Genomic DNA, 16,672 nt, shown 5'->3' on the forward strand with positions numbered 1-16,672 from the left:
AGTGACAAGGCTACCTGCTGTATTACTGACTCTGTGGTTAAAAGAGTGGTGCTGTGCAGGCAAGCACTAGGACCCAAGTTTGAATCCCCAGCACCTACCTAACAAGCCAGGCCAAGGCTACATGTTTCTGGAACCCAGTGACAGGAGGGTATCGGGGCTTGCTGGCTGCCTGCCCAGCTCCAGGGTCAGCGATACCCCGCGTCAAAGGAATAAGGTGGAGAGAGATAGAGTAGGACCCCCTGATGTCCTTGTCACACACACGTGTATAGCATGTGCACCCGGGCTCCCATAGAGACACTATAAACAGAACGTTCTTCAGTTTGTGCCGATGGCTGCAAGGCTCACACAGGCCTTTTTGAGAAAGCAGAAACAACACAATGCTCTGGAATAAAATCCACACACTCACCAAGTAGCTACATACTTTGTCCTTGTTGTTGTTTGTTGTTTGTTTGTTTGTTTGTCTTTAAGACAGGGCTCCTCTGTGTAGCCCTGGCTGTCCTGGAACTCACTTTGTAGACCAGGTTGGCCTTGAACTCACAGCGATCTGCCTGCCTCAGCCTCCCAAGTGCTGGGATTAAAGGTGTGCACCACCACTGCCTACTTTGTCTTTGATACAAGGCAGCAGATGTTACTAACACAGTCCTAAATTTGGGGGCGTCCTGAGCATAGCTCTGACACTGGCCCCGAAGTAAATATGACTGTGAAATGAAGTTATGTATCTCAGCATAATTGAGTTTCTTCACTTACTTTCCCAGAGGAAGACTTTAGTTGGTACCTGTCATAGACACACTCAAGTCAATATTGCCGAATTGAATTTCATGTGTAACGTGGCCGCTACAGCACAGAACTGCAGTATAACATGCTGGGCTCCTAATTCTGAAAGCAGTACACCTGGAAATAGCAACACCCAGGCTTCTTAACCAACACACTATACAGAACTTAAGTGGGGAGCAGTATTTTTACCTATTCATTCATTCATTCATTCATTCATTCATCCATCCATCCATCCATCCATCCATCCATCCATTTATCCACCTATTAATTTGTTTGTTTATTTCTTGTCTATTAGGCATTTCTTCCACATCTACCCATCACTGTGTAGTGGATGGGACTCAGTGGTCTCCTGAGAAGGGTGCAGAATAGAGGATGTTGCTATGTCTCCCGAAGATGGAGGCTGGGAAGAATCACTCTACAATTACATGTGTCTGGTGTTAGGGTTCCACTGGGGCCCCCAAAATTCACCTATTGGAATTAGAATCCCCAAATTTCCATGTTGATGATATTTGCAGGTGGGACCAAGTGAGGAAATTAGAGAGGGCCAAGGTGGCAGGAGGACCACAGAGATCTGAGCATCTTGTTCTCCCTGTCAGATGCCTTGTACCTTGTCAGTCAGCAGGACAGTCCTCACTGGAGGCCTCCATACAAGACTTTCCAGCCTCCTTAACTGTGAAGAGTCCTCTTTCTAGATTATCCAGTCTGTGGTATTACAACAATGGAAAACAGACTAAAACACTGGGCTGTTACTATTAAATAGTATTAAATACTAAGATTAAATTAATACTAAGATTAAATACTAGTCTTACTGACCTCTCTTAACTTATTTTGAAGAGTATTCACAATAAATAAACCGCTGATTAATAAGTGCCCTGAGTAGCTGGCACAAAGAAGTCTCTCAAGGTATTGAGACTTCTTTTGTTATTTATGATTTCTAGAAAAATGGCTGAAACACACATATGAAATATCAAATAATGAGCACAAACATTTTAAGATTTCTGCCTCTTAGGATTACTCAGTTGGCTCTACTCTCATTTGTCTTTTTGGCTGGGAATAGATACCCTGCTAAAAATTTTTAGTCTCAAACATATTAATACAAATGTGTTCATAATGGCCTGTACTTCTGTAATACTGATTGGTAAGAGGGAAAGTCAAAATAAGTAAGAATAAAAAATATATTTGGTTGACAGAGCTCCTGTCAAGAGACACTCTCAAGATATTCGTCACGATAAACCTATCTGATTAGGCTGGTAGAGTGTTTGCCAAACACAATATGGCGTTTGATCCCCAGCTTTGAAAACCAAACCCTAGACCCAAATAAAACCCAAGAATGGAAAGAAGTCCGTTAATTTGGTAAGTTATCTTTTCTTGATTTAGAATAGTAGTAAAAATTAATCTCTCTCTCTCTCTCTGTCTGGCATCAAAACCGTTAATCTGTCTCTCTGTGGCCCTGGCTGTCCTGGACCAGCGCACCACCATGCACACCCTTATATAAGCAAGCCCTTAAAAGGCAAAATCCTTATTCTTTACACAGGCCAGAGTTACCTAGAAAAGAGGAGGCTAACGATGAGCTTCCATAGTAAAACCCTCATTGCCATGGATTTTACTGTTCTGCTAACTTATCTCAAACGCTATTGTTACTTTTTCTTTCTTTTTCTTTTTGGTAGCTTATAGGCAGTTCATTGTATGTATGTATGTATGTATGTATGTATGTATGCATGTATATGTATGCATGCAAGTGTGTGGGTGGGTGGTGCATGTGCATGTATGCTGGTGTACTGGCCCATGTGCATGCATGTAGAAGCTACAGCCCGAAACCAGTGCCTTCCTCTTGTCCCCTCCCTGACGTTCTGAGGCAGAGTCTCTCTGACTGAACCCGGAGCTCACTATTTGGAGAGGCCGGTTGGCCAGGGAGGCCCTGTACCCTCCCTCCTCTGCGCTGGAGCTACACACACACACACTATTGTAGTACTAACTTTTACTAGGTGCCGGGGATTTGAACTCATGGCCTCACGCCACGGCGGCGGGCACTGCAAACTCCCAAGTCCTCGATAACTCACTCTTTGTAACTCAGTCAGTAGCTCCGTGCCCCTGAGAGGGACGGCTCCGATCTCGGACTCACCAGTAGTCGCCGCCAGCCATACACTTCTCGTACAGGGGGCCATCTAGTTCTTTAGCGTCTGGGAAGATGGACTCGTGGTGGATGATGATGGTCTTCACCACTTCGTTCACATGTGCCTGGCAGGACACTTGGTCCTGTATCTCAGGGACAGGCATCAGGGTAGGGCCAAAGCAGATGGCCAGGTTGTACGGGTCCATCATGTTCTCATCGCTGTACTGGGAAAGGCTGTGGGAGGAAGCAAGGGAGAGCTTGTAAAAGACGGGTGCGGGGAAGCAAAGAGCCTAATAGGGTGCTTCTTGTTTTATTTTGCCTTTTTTTTTTTTTTTTTTTGTCTTTTTTTTTTTTTGAGACAGGGTTTCTCTGTGTAGATCTGGCTGTCCTAGAACTCACTCTGTAGACCAGACTGACCTCTAACTCACAGAGATCCGCCTGCCTCTGCCTCTTGAGTGCTGGGATTACAGGCGTGCGATACCACTGCCTGGCCATATTTTGAATTTATTTTACTAAAAAAGAAAAAAGAATCAAACAAAAACTCAATGTGTGTGTGTGTGTCTGCACACACACGAGAGTACAGGTGCCCTGTGGAAGGCAGAAGGGATGTTCCCCGCAGTTGGAGTTACAGGTGGTTGTGAGCCATTTGATGTGGGTGCTGAGATCTGAACTCGCATCCCATGGAAATGAGCTCAAGTGCACACACCCTTAACTGCTGAGCCATCTCTCCAGTACCCTTACCTCATACTTTGAAAATTACAATTTTATGTGTTTTTTATCATTACAGGAAAAAATGATATTCTATCCCACTTAGAGATGGGCGAGAGGGCTTATGACCGACTAGGTGGTAACCAGAGAGAACACACATCCATTCTCTTTGTGTGAGTGAAAGGTGTTTCCTAAAGTCATGATTTTAAAGCGACATCGACAGTAATAATCGATAGGGACCAAGCAGGAGAGTTCCACTTGCTTGTAGGTGTGGAGGCGGGGCTCATAAAGCAGCGAGTCTGTCAGTCTGGGCTGTGCAGAGTAACTCTGACAAAGCCTGAGGGCTTCATCTTCAAGTTTGCCCTACCATTTAAAGCTATCTGAACCTTCAATTTCCCCCTTATAAACCTTTGGGGGAAAAAAACTGAATAAAAAGCAAAACATCTCCCAGGGGTCCAGCTCAAACTAAGGCACCAGCCAAGGACAATACAGGCGGTAAACTTTAAACCCCTACCCAGATCTAGCCAATGGACAGAACATTCTCCACAGTTGAGTGGAGACTTTCTCACGTACTCTGGTGCCTCACATTTGACCATGTCCCCTGGAGGGGGAGACCTGGTGGCACTCAGAGGAAGGACAGCAGGTTACCAAGAAGAGACTTGATACCCTATGAGCATATACAGGGGGAGGAAATCCCCCTCAGGAACAGTCATAGGGGAAGGGAATAAGGGGAAAATGGGAGGGAGGGAAGAATGGGAGGATACAAGGGATGGAATAACCATTGAGATGTAACAAGAATAAATTAATAAAAAAAAAAAGCAAATCATCTTTTCTTTGAGGAGGTGAAGAACAGTTGTAGGTTGATAACCTGCTGCTGTGTGTCTGTCACCCCTAGGTGACAACCCACGCCACCCAAGAGGCTGAAAGCACAAGACAAAGGACAGAACCCTTAATTCTCTCATTGTTCCGTTTAAGGTGGGAAAGCTTGGGGACAGTTCTGGCTGTCCGCTACTAATTCCTAAACTCAGTATTACAGATATTTATGAAACAGTTTCGCAGGTGACTCAGGTGAGAGCCAGCTCCTTCATGCCTCTAACACATTGGGAATCTGCAAGTCTTCTGAGACTTTTGAGGCCTGCTCGCTTTCATCAGTGGCTAGGATGTCGGCCACAAAAGGAAACACAAAGTGCAGGTGAGCAGATGACAAGCTGAAGGCCGCGAGAAAGGAGACTCAATGGCCTTTGTGAGACAGAGACAGACACAAAGCGTCCAGCCTACCACCCCCTGCCGGGACACTTTAGCCCTTGGTGGAGATAAGACAGCTGATAAGAATGATCTCCACAGCCACCATATGTCCTCCCCTTCTGCCACCAGGCGACTGAGTGACAGATGAACCATGGGATCAGGGGAAGAAGTGAGATTTGGAAGAAAAACTGACACAAGTACTCAGTGGGAGGAGTCAGGTTTAACCCTTCTGGGTCTTTGTTTTAGTCCTGGCTTGAACATAAAACTGCTTTGAAAAATGTTGATTTCCAAGTTTTGATTTTGTAGCAGAAAAGAGCAGCTAATCTCTCCCTCCCCCCGCCCCTCTCTCTCTCTCTCATAGAATTCTGTGTCAAGCATCCTGTTAGCTGGGGGTAGGAGGACTCCTCTTTCTGTGCAGGCAAGTGCTGGCATCCTCCAGCTACCATATTCTGCCATTCACTTGAGCGTCACAAAGAGTCACGACATCCAGGCTTCTAGGACCTTTTTGGTCAGAACGCTGCTTTTCTAGGCCATGTGGGTCGCTGGCTCAGAGTGCGTTTTGCTCAGGAGTGTCGGAAAAACAGGATAGGAAAAGCACTTCCAGCCTGTGGTGGTGGTGGTGGTGGGGGGACCCACACCCATTGGGGGAGGGGAAGCATGCATTTCAAGGTAAAGTGGTGCTCCTGGGCTCTGACACCTGCCTGGGTGACAAGGCTTAGTCAAAGGCAGCGACTGGCAGCATCTTTTTTACTGCAGATGCAGTTCACATCCGTGTGACGGAGCACTTCTGTCCAAATGGCTTCCTGCTGATCTTTGGGAATGGTTTAGGTGCCTGAGGATGAACTGTAGAGCCTTGCTCTGTTCTCCCTACAATCAGTTCCCCAGTGTTTGCTCCTTGGCTCTTGGCATCAACCTGGGTGGGTTTGATTTTAGAACTAGCCAGCAGAGTTTACATTTCCATGGCTTCTGAGAGCACAGAACTCCAGTGAGATACAAGTTAAAAAAAAAAAAAAAGTCCTTATTTGAGGAACCCTGACTCATGAACTTCTAGCTGCTTAACTGAAATGTGGCAAAGCAGGAAAGCTTTAAAAAAAAAAAACCAAAAAAAAAAAAAAAAACCATATTTTTAGTTCGTGTGAGTTGTGAGGGTGTCAGATCCTCTGAAACTGGGGTCGCAGACAGGTGTGAGCTGCCATGTTGGGGGCTGGGAATTGAACCTAGGCCATCTGGAAGAATAGTCAGCGCTCTTAACTGCTGAGCCATCTCTTCAGGCCTGAAGGAAGACTTTTGAGTAGGATATGGGGGAAGATGTGCCAACAATGGAACCCACTCATCAGCAAGTGACATAACTGGAAACCAGTTGTCCTGATCAAGAGTCAAGTTTCTTTGGAAACAATGTAATGGCTTTTTAAGATTCCCATTGCACTGTAATAGAGACTGTGTTACAGATATTTTCTTCTTGGCAAGATCTCATTAAAGTGAATTTGTGAAAATTCTGCTTTTGGATTGATAGCGGATCTGTTATTTTATCTGACACCATTATTCCCTGACTACAACATTAAAAAAAAAAAAAGACAGATTTTTTTTTTTTTTTTTTTTTTGCTAGGAGAAGGTGGTTTACGTCATTTTGACAAAGACCATTTATGACATGCACTCTGGATAGAAGCTGAAAAAACACATATTTCACTAGGAAGTGTTATTTATAGTAGTATTTTGGATATTTTGCAATTATGGCCAGGCACAGTTTCTCCACCTGGAGTAGACTTTTCATGCATTATAAAAAGACCTTGATCTCCTGAGGGAGAAAAAAAATGTTCCCCAGGCCCTACATTAAATCAGTTTCCCTTTGACTCGGCTGACAAACGGTGCTCAGTACACATTTTATAGAGTCCAAGAACACACAGAGAATGCAGATGGGCATTTTGACAGAAGATGGGGGTTATACTCACTGATTGAGGAAGGCAAACAGGTACCTCATCACTATAAGGACCGACCTGGGCAAGGTCAGGAGGAGTTTGCGGATGTGAAGCGCCCTCTCATAGAGATTATCTATTCCTGCAGGCAGAAGGTGACACGGTCAGAGTCCCCTCAGGTCACATTTAGAGCAGATCATTGCAGCACCCCTTACAGGGACACCCCCACACCCCTGAACATCGGCAGCAGCGCCTTGACCACTACAAGCAGTAGTCACTTGTGTGTGCCACCCCCTCCTGGGGTGGTGCTATTTCCTCTCACCCATCACTGTTCCCGGTCCCCACTCCCCCACCCTGAGGTCACTCCACCACCTCCCTTTCTCCCTTTCCCAACCACGCTTAGGGACAGGGTCTCCTTATGTAACCCGGATGATTGCAAACTCAAAATCCTCTGGTCTTCGCTTCACAAGTGCTGGGGTAACAGGTACGTACCACACTGGTTTATTTTATGTGATGTACACAGTAGGTCTTGACCTTGAATAATTTAGAGTCCTTGTAAATTTAGAAACCGTTTCTCCCCCTTGTTGTGAACGCTAAATTTTGCTGTTCATATGGTCCCAGTGCCTTCTTGCTGTATGTGAACTAAGCCAGCTTTCTAGGATATATCTATGTATCTGAACACAGATATCCACTCATCCATCCATCTACCCACCCACCCACCCATCCATCCATCCATATGAAGGTTTGAAATGGTCTTGAAGCTTTCCTGACTTTGGACTACCATCTGTCACCCTCAACTTCTCTAGAGGTAGTGATGAACTCTCTTCTGTCCCAAGCTGCTTCCTACTTCCTGCCAGTGGCAGCCTCATCCAGTCTCAAGGTTCTAACTCTCATGGCTACATGGCCATGTCTGGGCTTCGCTTTCTGGTCCCACTGCTGACGATCTCACTGCTAATTTCCCCAGTAAGTTTTCCCGTCTCTCCCTTGGATGACGATGATCCTACTCTAGCCTGTGGTACCCAACCTCGACTTGGGTTCACATGGGGAGGTTAAATCACCGAGCAGTATTTGTCAGGCTGGAAACTGTGGCCCTGACACTCAGACCAAGCTCATCTTCCTAGAATTTTGAGTGCTCACACAGGCTGCTTCTCTATTTATTATCAAAACGGGCATTTTTTCAATTGCCTTCTATGCAGCTGAAAAGGTATGACAAAATATATGAATAATTTTTCATCAACCACAAATGAATCTGCAGAGCCACATGTGATTTATTAGGGCGAGTGGGAATGAGCACTTCTGTTCCACGTTAAGTATGCCTCAGCTGCAAGAGAAGCTGGCTCATCTCCCAGAAAACAGAGTTCAGAAACCCTCTACCTGGAACGTGAAATCACCATCATGTGATTAACACTTTAATCCTTTTAGATCAAATCAGTAACTAACAGTATGACTGTAGTTACTGTGAACTGGGTATGGTGTGTTTCGTTTTCTTATTTGTAATTTTGAAATGGAACAACGATCCACTGTGAATAAGGGGGAGCAACATCTACTGAATATAAATTTAATGTATTTTCCAAGCAGTGGTCTTGGTTATTTCTTCGGAAGATGGGGGGGAGCGGGAAGGAAGTGTACATACTTATTATTTTTGGGTGTTAAGCAGGTACATAAAATCAGGCCACAAGAATGCAACAATGAAGCTGTCAGGATTGCTATCCAGGGCAGATCCATGTAAGATCGAAACAGAAGCCCAGAGAAGGCAGTTTACCCCCTACAACAACCTGGGAGGAATCTGGGAACCACGATGGGTGGAGAGGGAAGATGCAACACTGAAAATGAGGAGATCTGCAAGTCCCTGAGAATCTAAGTGGGGATTACCAGAACACTGCAGCTGCTCAGGCCTATTCTCTATCAGACACTAACTGGTTAAAGGCTTGTTACCCACGCAGCTGACTTTAAAGAGGTCTAAGGTTGCTGCTGCTTTCTGTCAGAAAGAACAACGCCCTCCTTCCCAATGTAAAATACGTTATGTTCTATTCTTAAAAATTGACATCGAGGGCTGCAGGGATGGCTCAGCGGTTAAGAGCTCTTGCAGAAGACCCAGGTTCAGCTTTTAGCATACACAGGCTAGTTCACGCTGCCTGTAACTCCAGATCTAGGAGACCTGATGCCCTCTTCTGGCCTCTCTGGGCTCCTGTGTGCATATGAGGCACATACACATATGTAAAACTCACACTTATACGCATAAGTAACAAACATTAGCAAACTTAGAATTTAATAGCATTTCCTCCTTACTCACTAGAAAACTGTTTGTATAAAAATGACTTTATGTTCACACTCCAAACCAAACAGTTACAAAGTTTACTATTCCCACGGAAATAGTACATTATAAGATAAACTGACTCACTATAGTTCCCTAGTTGGCAGTGACCTCTTCTCTTTGCTGGCTACATATAAAGGCTCCTCCTTGTTCTGATGAGACCAAGAAAAAACCATGCACTCCCCACCCCCTCACCTTTTTTTTTTTTTAAACCAAGGATTTACTTGGGGGCTACAAGAGTTAAATCTTTTGAGTCTTCAGGCCAATACTTAAGTTAAGGTTGAATATATGTTTAATATATGGGACAGAAATTTAGAAAGTTACATGGCCTTAAATTAGAGCTAAAAACAAAAGGGGAAAAGGAAAAAATACAAAGGGCTGTCACTGTATAATTATCTTAACGTCTGTCATCTCTCCTAAAAGGAGGCACTCCAGAGGTGAGGCAAGGTGAGGTCACAGCCTGCAGCTCTCATTTGATGTTAAGAAACTTGCTTTTTATCCCTCTGTTCTGAACTTAGTCTCTTTTCTTCTTCAAGGGAGTTGCAAAATTTACATGAAATTCACAGTAACATTTATTGATAATAGTCAAAGAGCGGGAACAACCCAGATATCAGTAGACAAATGATGGATACACACAAAGTGGTCTACACACACATAGGAATATTACTCAGCCATAAAGAGGAAGGCCATTCTGTGGATGAGCCACAGAGACACTCACTACCCTACACAAAGTAAGCTCTATGCAAAGGGACTACCAGGGCATGATGCCGTTTATGTGAGGCATTTCTATTAGGCCAATTCATAAATCAGAGTGGCAAGGGCCTCAGGGACGAGAAGAAGGGGACAGCCATTGCTTGATGGCTACAAAGTTTTTGTTTGGGAAGAAGAAAACATTCTAGAAATAAACAGTGACAATGGGTTCAAAATTCTAAGAGTAGAATACATTCAACTTTTACTGCAACCCAAAGATGGTGAATTTTATATCATAAATTTCACCATAAAAGAAAAATAACTGGGGCTGGAGAGATGGCACAGTGGGTAAGAGCACTGGCTGCTCTTCCAGAGGACCCGGGTCCGATTCCCAGCACCCACATGGCTGCTCACAACTGTCTGTAACTTCAGTTCCAGGGGGACCCGACAGCCTCTCACAGATATACAAGACACCAGTGCATATAAAATAAAAATAAAATAAATAATTTTTCAAAAGAGAAAACAAAGCTTAAAAAGAGAGGAAGGAAGGAAGAAAACTAGGGATCCCATGGGTGCAAATGCAAGGTTCAGAAGTGGGCTGCAAGAAAGATAAAAGAGAGACCTCAAAAATATGACAACAGATCGTAGAATGCAAATGTTTGGTGGCTGCGACTACAGTGCACAAAAATCTGAATGAAAGACAGTCCTTGATGGCATTCCAGAAGCAGCTGCAAATTCATCTGCACCAAGGCGCAGGTCCTACAATGGCTGCCTAGATGTTTCCTGGTGGGCTGCCCAGGAGGCTTGTGCGCACAGCCTACAGGAGCTCAGCTCTGTTACAAACAGCTCACATCCTCTCCCAAGTGCAGTTAGCAAGCTGATTCTGTGGTCACCTCCAACACACCGATTAACGTGTGCTCCTAGTTTGGCAATTCACGTCCCTTCAGCCACCATGGACATAAAGGTGGCTCTTTTATTCTCCGCACACGGGGTGTCAGGAAAATCGGTTCTTCATTTGGTTTCTTTCTAAGCCGGGTTTTTACACCCACAATCGAAGACCTCGTGCAGTTAGGGAAAAGTGGCACATACATGCAAAGCTCCCAAGGGGAGTTTATGTTCTCCTAATAGCAACTCAGGGCTCTCACATCAGCCTCCTGACCACAAAGTACTGCAGGGTCACAGCTCTGTGAACACGTGTGTGAAAAACGCCCCCAAACTGGAGCTACTTGAGGAAATAGCAACAAGATCAAATGGCCACTGGCCCCTCATACTGGTTCTTCAGGGGCACTCTTCACTAGAGTGGTCATCTGCCAGGAAACAAATACTAAACCGCAAGATGGAAATTTCTCCTTAGACATGAAGACAAGGAAGGGAAAGCCTTTGGTGGTCACACACGGAAAGGAACGCTAAAAGCAGGCACATGTGTATGTCTGAGCTCCAGACCCGGTTACCCATCTCAAGGTATGCTTAGGTTCGAACTACCAAAAGCGAGAGACGAATCAGTCACTTGTGTGAATAAAAGGCAAAGAAAAACAGAGGTGTGTGTGGCAACACACTCAGAAGGATCTTCGCCTCACCTTTATCTGACTTTCCCAGCTAAGAGATGAAGCAGCTGTGAGCAGGCTGACTTCTGCGCACGAAGCCCCTGCTTCCTCCTGGTGTCAGACAGTAGCACTCATAAAGAACGATTAATAATCCCAGATCTGCTGTCTTATCATACTGAGTGCAGGAGAGAAACTGAGTCTTCAGTTGCAAAGTGTGAGAAAGCTTTACCTATCAGATACTTGGCTACTAAGCATTTTTAGAGATCAAGGAACTCCCAAGAATGCAATTCTATGACAACAAAGAGAAATGTGGAATCAGAGAGAAAGCCACAGTGTGTGTCAGAAAAAGCAGACACTTTATAACAGCCATAACATACAGTGCCCGGAAGAGTTCAAAAGCTCGGGGGCTAGAAGGATGGCTCGGTGGCTAAGAGCACTTACTGCTCTTGCAGAGCACCTGGGTTCAGTTCTCAGGTGGCTCACTCTAGCTCCCGGGGAACCTTAATCCGGGGCTTCTATGGGTACTTGCACTTACATACATGTACCCATTTAAATGATGAATTTACTGAGTGTAACACACCAGTGCTTCACGTTACCTCCATCAATTTTAGGATATTCTTGTCATTTCAAAGAGAGACTTCATATTGATTAGCTGTAATGTGGAATGACGGATTTCTACTGAGAGTGCCTAGGAATGGTGCACTCATCCGACGGAGCATCATCTTCCAGCACGGAAGAATGAATGCCTGGAGATCATACATGCTCAGCGAAAGATCCAGTTCTGAGGACATCAGGGCAGACGAGTCATTTATATGAAAGGGCTAGAAAAGGCAACTCTATAGAGACAGAAAGCAGCTCAGTGGCTGCAAGGGTCAGGGGTGCTCATGGCTACAGCTGAATGGAATGTGATCGCTAAGTCCCCGCGCCCCCCCCCCCCCCCGAGATAATGAAAATGTCCTCAACTCGATCGTGGCAATGGTTGTATAATCCCATGAGCAGATGAAAACCTCGTATCCTGTGCTCTTCAATGGAGGAACCATATACTGTGAGAAGTACTACATATGTATGTCATGCATGTCAGTACTATGTGCAGAAGCAGGAAGGCACTGGGAGAGTGGCCATGAGGACTGATGGATGTTCTTAGTTCATTTTACAAATTTTCTTTTCCAAGAGAATTGTTTATTGACTACACATGATAGCGGATGACACACAAGCTTCATTCCCATCTGTTATTTTATCTGACACCATTATTCAATTTTAATATTTCATAGGATGTGCCAACAATCACTTATAAGCAAATTATGATCTTGCTTGGATGACTTTTTCAATAGTGAAACTCACTGAAGTCACCACAGTAATTGGCGGTTTAACTACACCAAGGTTTTTTGAAGACAATATGGCTTCTTAACGCAAGTGACCATAAATAAATTTTCAACAGTGATCACGGATTAACTATATACCAAAAGCTAGTTGTGAAAGCATGGACCACCCATTTGATGGTTCGGAAGGGTCACTGACGTGAGCATATAACAGTGTTATCAGGGTGACCTCCTATGTTAGCATATGACATGAAGTTTACCACACACCAAGTGTCTCTCAGTTGTGTCCACGCCACTGTTTTACAATGGGCAGTGGGATTATGAGGGGCAGTATATATATATATATATATATATATATTTTTTTTTTTTTTGGTTTTTCGAGACTGGGGTTTCTTCTCTGTGTAGCCTTGGCTGTCCTAGACTCATTTTGTAGACCAGGCTGGCCTCGAACTCACAGTGATCCGCCTGCCTCTGCCTCCCAAGTGCTGGGATTAAAGGCGTGCACCACCACGCCCGGTGAGGGGCAGTATTTTGTTCTACATGTTTCTAACCATTTCTAACTTCCTTGAAATGGCCATCTACTGTTTTGTGATAAGAACTTCGGCAGAAAACAGTGAATTCCTTATCCCCCAGAGATATGTGCACACAGACAAGTGATATTATGTCACGGGGGCTGGGGGGAGGGGAGAGACAGCTGAGGCCAGTGGGGCTAGGTCTACCAAGCAAGAGTAATTGTTAAAACTGGGTGATTGATTATAGGGAGGTCACTGGGTCACTGGCTCCTGTCATGTTAGAAAGAAGGCACACCACAAGCCGTAAGGACAGGATATATCCACGCTGCCTTCAAAAGTACTGTGTGCACACACATGCACCGATGCCCAGAAGGAAAACATCACTGCTTCTCTTTGGGAGGGGATTATAGGGGACAGTATGTTGTCCTGTGTGCCTTTTGTGTATTTTTAGAGTTCTCTCTGTGACGAAGGAAAAAAAAAACTGCTATAAAAATGTTTTCTCATGTCCAAGAAGTCACTTAAATAGCAACAATATGGTATGCAAAACAAAGTGCAAATGCTTTATCTGGGCTGCAACCAGGCCAGGAAAAACCCATGCCTTACTTGAATAATTGCTTGGCTCTATTGCCCAGGAATCCAGAGCCATGAAGCAATGCTGAGCTGCAAGCTGCCCAGACAGCGAGTGTGATGTGGAAAATCTACACAGCCATTCAGAAAGTAGGCAGTCAAAAAAAAAAAAAAAGGAGGAGAAGAAGAAGAAGAAGAAGAAAGAAGAAGAAGAAGAAGAAGAAAAAGAAGAAGAAGAAGAGAAGAAGAAGAAGAAGAAGAAGAAGAAGAAGAAGAAGAAGAAGAAGAAGAAGAAGAAGCAGCAGCAGCAAAAGCCAAAAACAACGTTTGGGTGAGAAACTGATCAACTATGAAGCTTATCATTTCCAATGTCTAGTTAATTTGATTTTTATCTTGTGCTTGTCTGGTGAGTTGGGGATTGGACTGTGAACATTAACTACAGAGAATACTGTTACAAATCCCCCTTTACCACACACATCTAAGTGTCCCAAGGGCAAGGCTCTTCGGAGGCACAGGGGTAGGACAGTAACTCATACACACACAGGCAAGAGTCTTTCCTCTCAAACACAATCCAAGAATAGGGAAGCAAAGAGTGGAGGGTGCTTCAGGAACTTACATAAGCTCCCAGGGATGACGAAAAAAGAGACCTTCCCGTATGAGCTGTCACACGAAATGGCCTTAATAGGAGAATCAAAGCCAACGACTGCAATGCTTATGACGTCATAGGTGACAATGAGCTACTACTGAGATTTCTCCCCCCTAAGCAATACTAACTTACACCGCGCTCATTCATAACCATATTCTCTTTCTTGCTAGATTTGGAGTTTCTTGGAATGCAAGAATCAAGTCTTTGAGCCATAAGAAAACTTGGCATATTAAAGACATAGTCATCGGTTTGATTCAAAGAGTCAGAAGTTTATGGCATTGGGTGAAAGCGTGCAAGCCAGATGACCTGGGTTCAGTGACCGATCTGAGTTAAAAGGCTAAGAGTCTGGACACAGCAGTGAGGGTCTGCATCCCATCACGTTATGGGGAGATGGGAGGCTGGGATGGAATTGTCCCAAACCTTGCAGAAGAGTGTGCTTGAGGTACATACACAGTGAAGAAACAGCTGCTTCAACCGAGCAGGAGAGGACCAACTCCTGAAAGGAGCGCTCTATCTATGCTCTGTAGCTCTGTCTGTCTGCTCTGTGCGTGCATAGCAGAAGCAGCAGCAGCAGCAACAACAACAACACAAATTTTGTAGTATCAGGGAGGGAATATAATACATCCTCAAAGAATTTATTGAAAGTAAGGGGAAATGCAGCTATTCCATAGTCATGTTCGTAGGAACAAGCACTGATCTGGAGATCACTTAATAGCCAGGAGTCTCCTCCTATGAAAGGGGACAGAGAGCGGAAGAAAAGGGCTAGTTATACAAAGGGAATGTTACATAAGGAGATAATCCAAGGTGCATTCTTGAAAAGCCTCCCATTCTGAAAAATCGTGCACGGAAAAAAAAGTCAGACTTACTAAGAAAAACCGTGACTGAAACGGAGTGCTTGCTCAGGACGTAGGAGTGTGTGTAAACAGAGCACTCACAAAAACATTCACATCCTATGCACAACACTAGCTCAGTGAGGCTTCAGCCTGCAGCAGTGCACCCTGAAAGCCTGAAAGCTTGCACGTCTTCTGCAAGAAGTGGGTCTTGGAGTGGGGACGTAGCTCAGTGGTAAAACACAAGGCCCCGGGTTTGACCCTCAGCACTGCAAAAACAAACAAACAAACAAACAAACAAACAACAAACAACCCACCAACACCAGGGCGATGGGGAGAAGTGCAAATCTGATGACCTGAACTGGATTCCTGGATTCCATAGAGATGACTGACTCCCGCAGGTTGTTCTCTGAGCTCCATGTGCACACCATGATGTATGTGCCCACCATTACACACACACACATACACACACACACACACACACACACAAAGACACACACAGAGTAAACAAGAAAAATTTCAATCTATTGTTTCACTTTCTCCTTCATAGTCTATGTACTTTGCTAAGCCCACTTTTGTGAAAAACCTTGGCTGATTCTCTTGGAAAAGTCACCCTGGAACCATTATAACAGTTTGTAGACATCACTTAATTTCCAAATGTGTCTGAAGCAATTATGCCAGAAAAATAAATTTGGTAGAATAGCTGGGTAAGGTGGCTGCAGCAGGTATTGATGTGTGTGACCTGAGTTTTCCTCAGGCACAGCCGTCACAGAAGTGATGAGAGCTAGTGACACTGTCCAAGTGTGACGTGAAACACATTACAGGAACTATCTAATTTGTACATCACATAGATCCTATGAAGTTCAAGACACTATTTGATAATATTTAACATTAATTTCTGCCCAGGCTTACAAAACTTGCAAAATCAGGATTTGAACCTAAACCTTTTTTTTTTTTTTTTTTTTTTTTCCGAGACAGGGTTTCTCTGTGTAGCCTTGGCTGTCCTGGACTTGCTTTGTAGACCAGGCTGGCCTTGAACTCACAGTGATCCACCTGCCTCTGCCTCCTGAGTGCTGGGATTAAAGGCATGCGCCACCACCCCTGGCTTGAACCTAAATCTTACTGACTCAGTGACCTCAGTTATTAACGCCAACAATGGAATACCATTTCTCACCCTTGAAAGTGTAAAAGGACTTGGTAATGCTAAGTGGCCATGTAGCCCATGGCCACTGCCCAACTGTTGCTTTTCAGCTGATGTGTTGTATGTCCTCGGGGACCACAGAAGGACTTAAGTGTCAGACTTGACCTCTCGGGACGAACCTCAACTGAGAAAATGTCCCTACTGGACTGTGGGAACCCATGCCAAATTCTGCCATGTCAGAAATCCTGTGCTTAGGCTGTATGCTGTGACCTTTGAGTTGCTGACCTTTACCTCACCACAGGTCTTGAGTTCTAGGCTATCCTTGGACTACTTACCTTTGAAAGAAGTAGAGAAGT

General features: G+C 44.6%; 1 protein-coding gene across 3 annotated transcripts in view; it reads right to left on the reverse strand.

The window, feature by feature from the left end:
* The window catches only part of Srgap1 (SLIT-ROBO Rho GTPase activating protein 1), a 274,632-nt gene that overhangs the window by 18,207 nt on the left and 239,753 nt on the right, over window positions 1-16,672 (reverse strand). For all 3 annotated transcript variants that reach the window (XM_051170099.1, XM_051170098.1, XM_051170100.1), the window contains exons 16-17: window positions 6,790-6,895; window positions 2,897-3,121 (exon numbers count right to left, since the gene is read on the reverse strand). In XM_051170099.1, coding sequence (XP_051026056.1) covers window positions 2,897-3,121; window positions 6,790-6,895 — 331 coding nt within the window. The remainder of the gene's footprint in view (window positions 1-2,896; window positions 3,122-6,789; window positions 6,896-16,672) is intronic.

The sequence above is a fragment of the Acomys russatus genome, chromosome 28 (genome assembly GCF_903995435.1).
Source record: "Acomys russatus chromosome 28, mAcoRus1.1, whole genome shotgun sequence".
NCBI classification, from domain to species: Eukaryota; Metazoa; Chordata; class Mammalia; order Rodentia; family Muridae; genus Acomys; species Acomys russatus.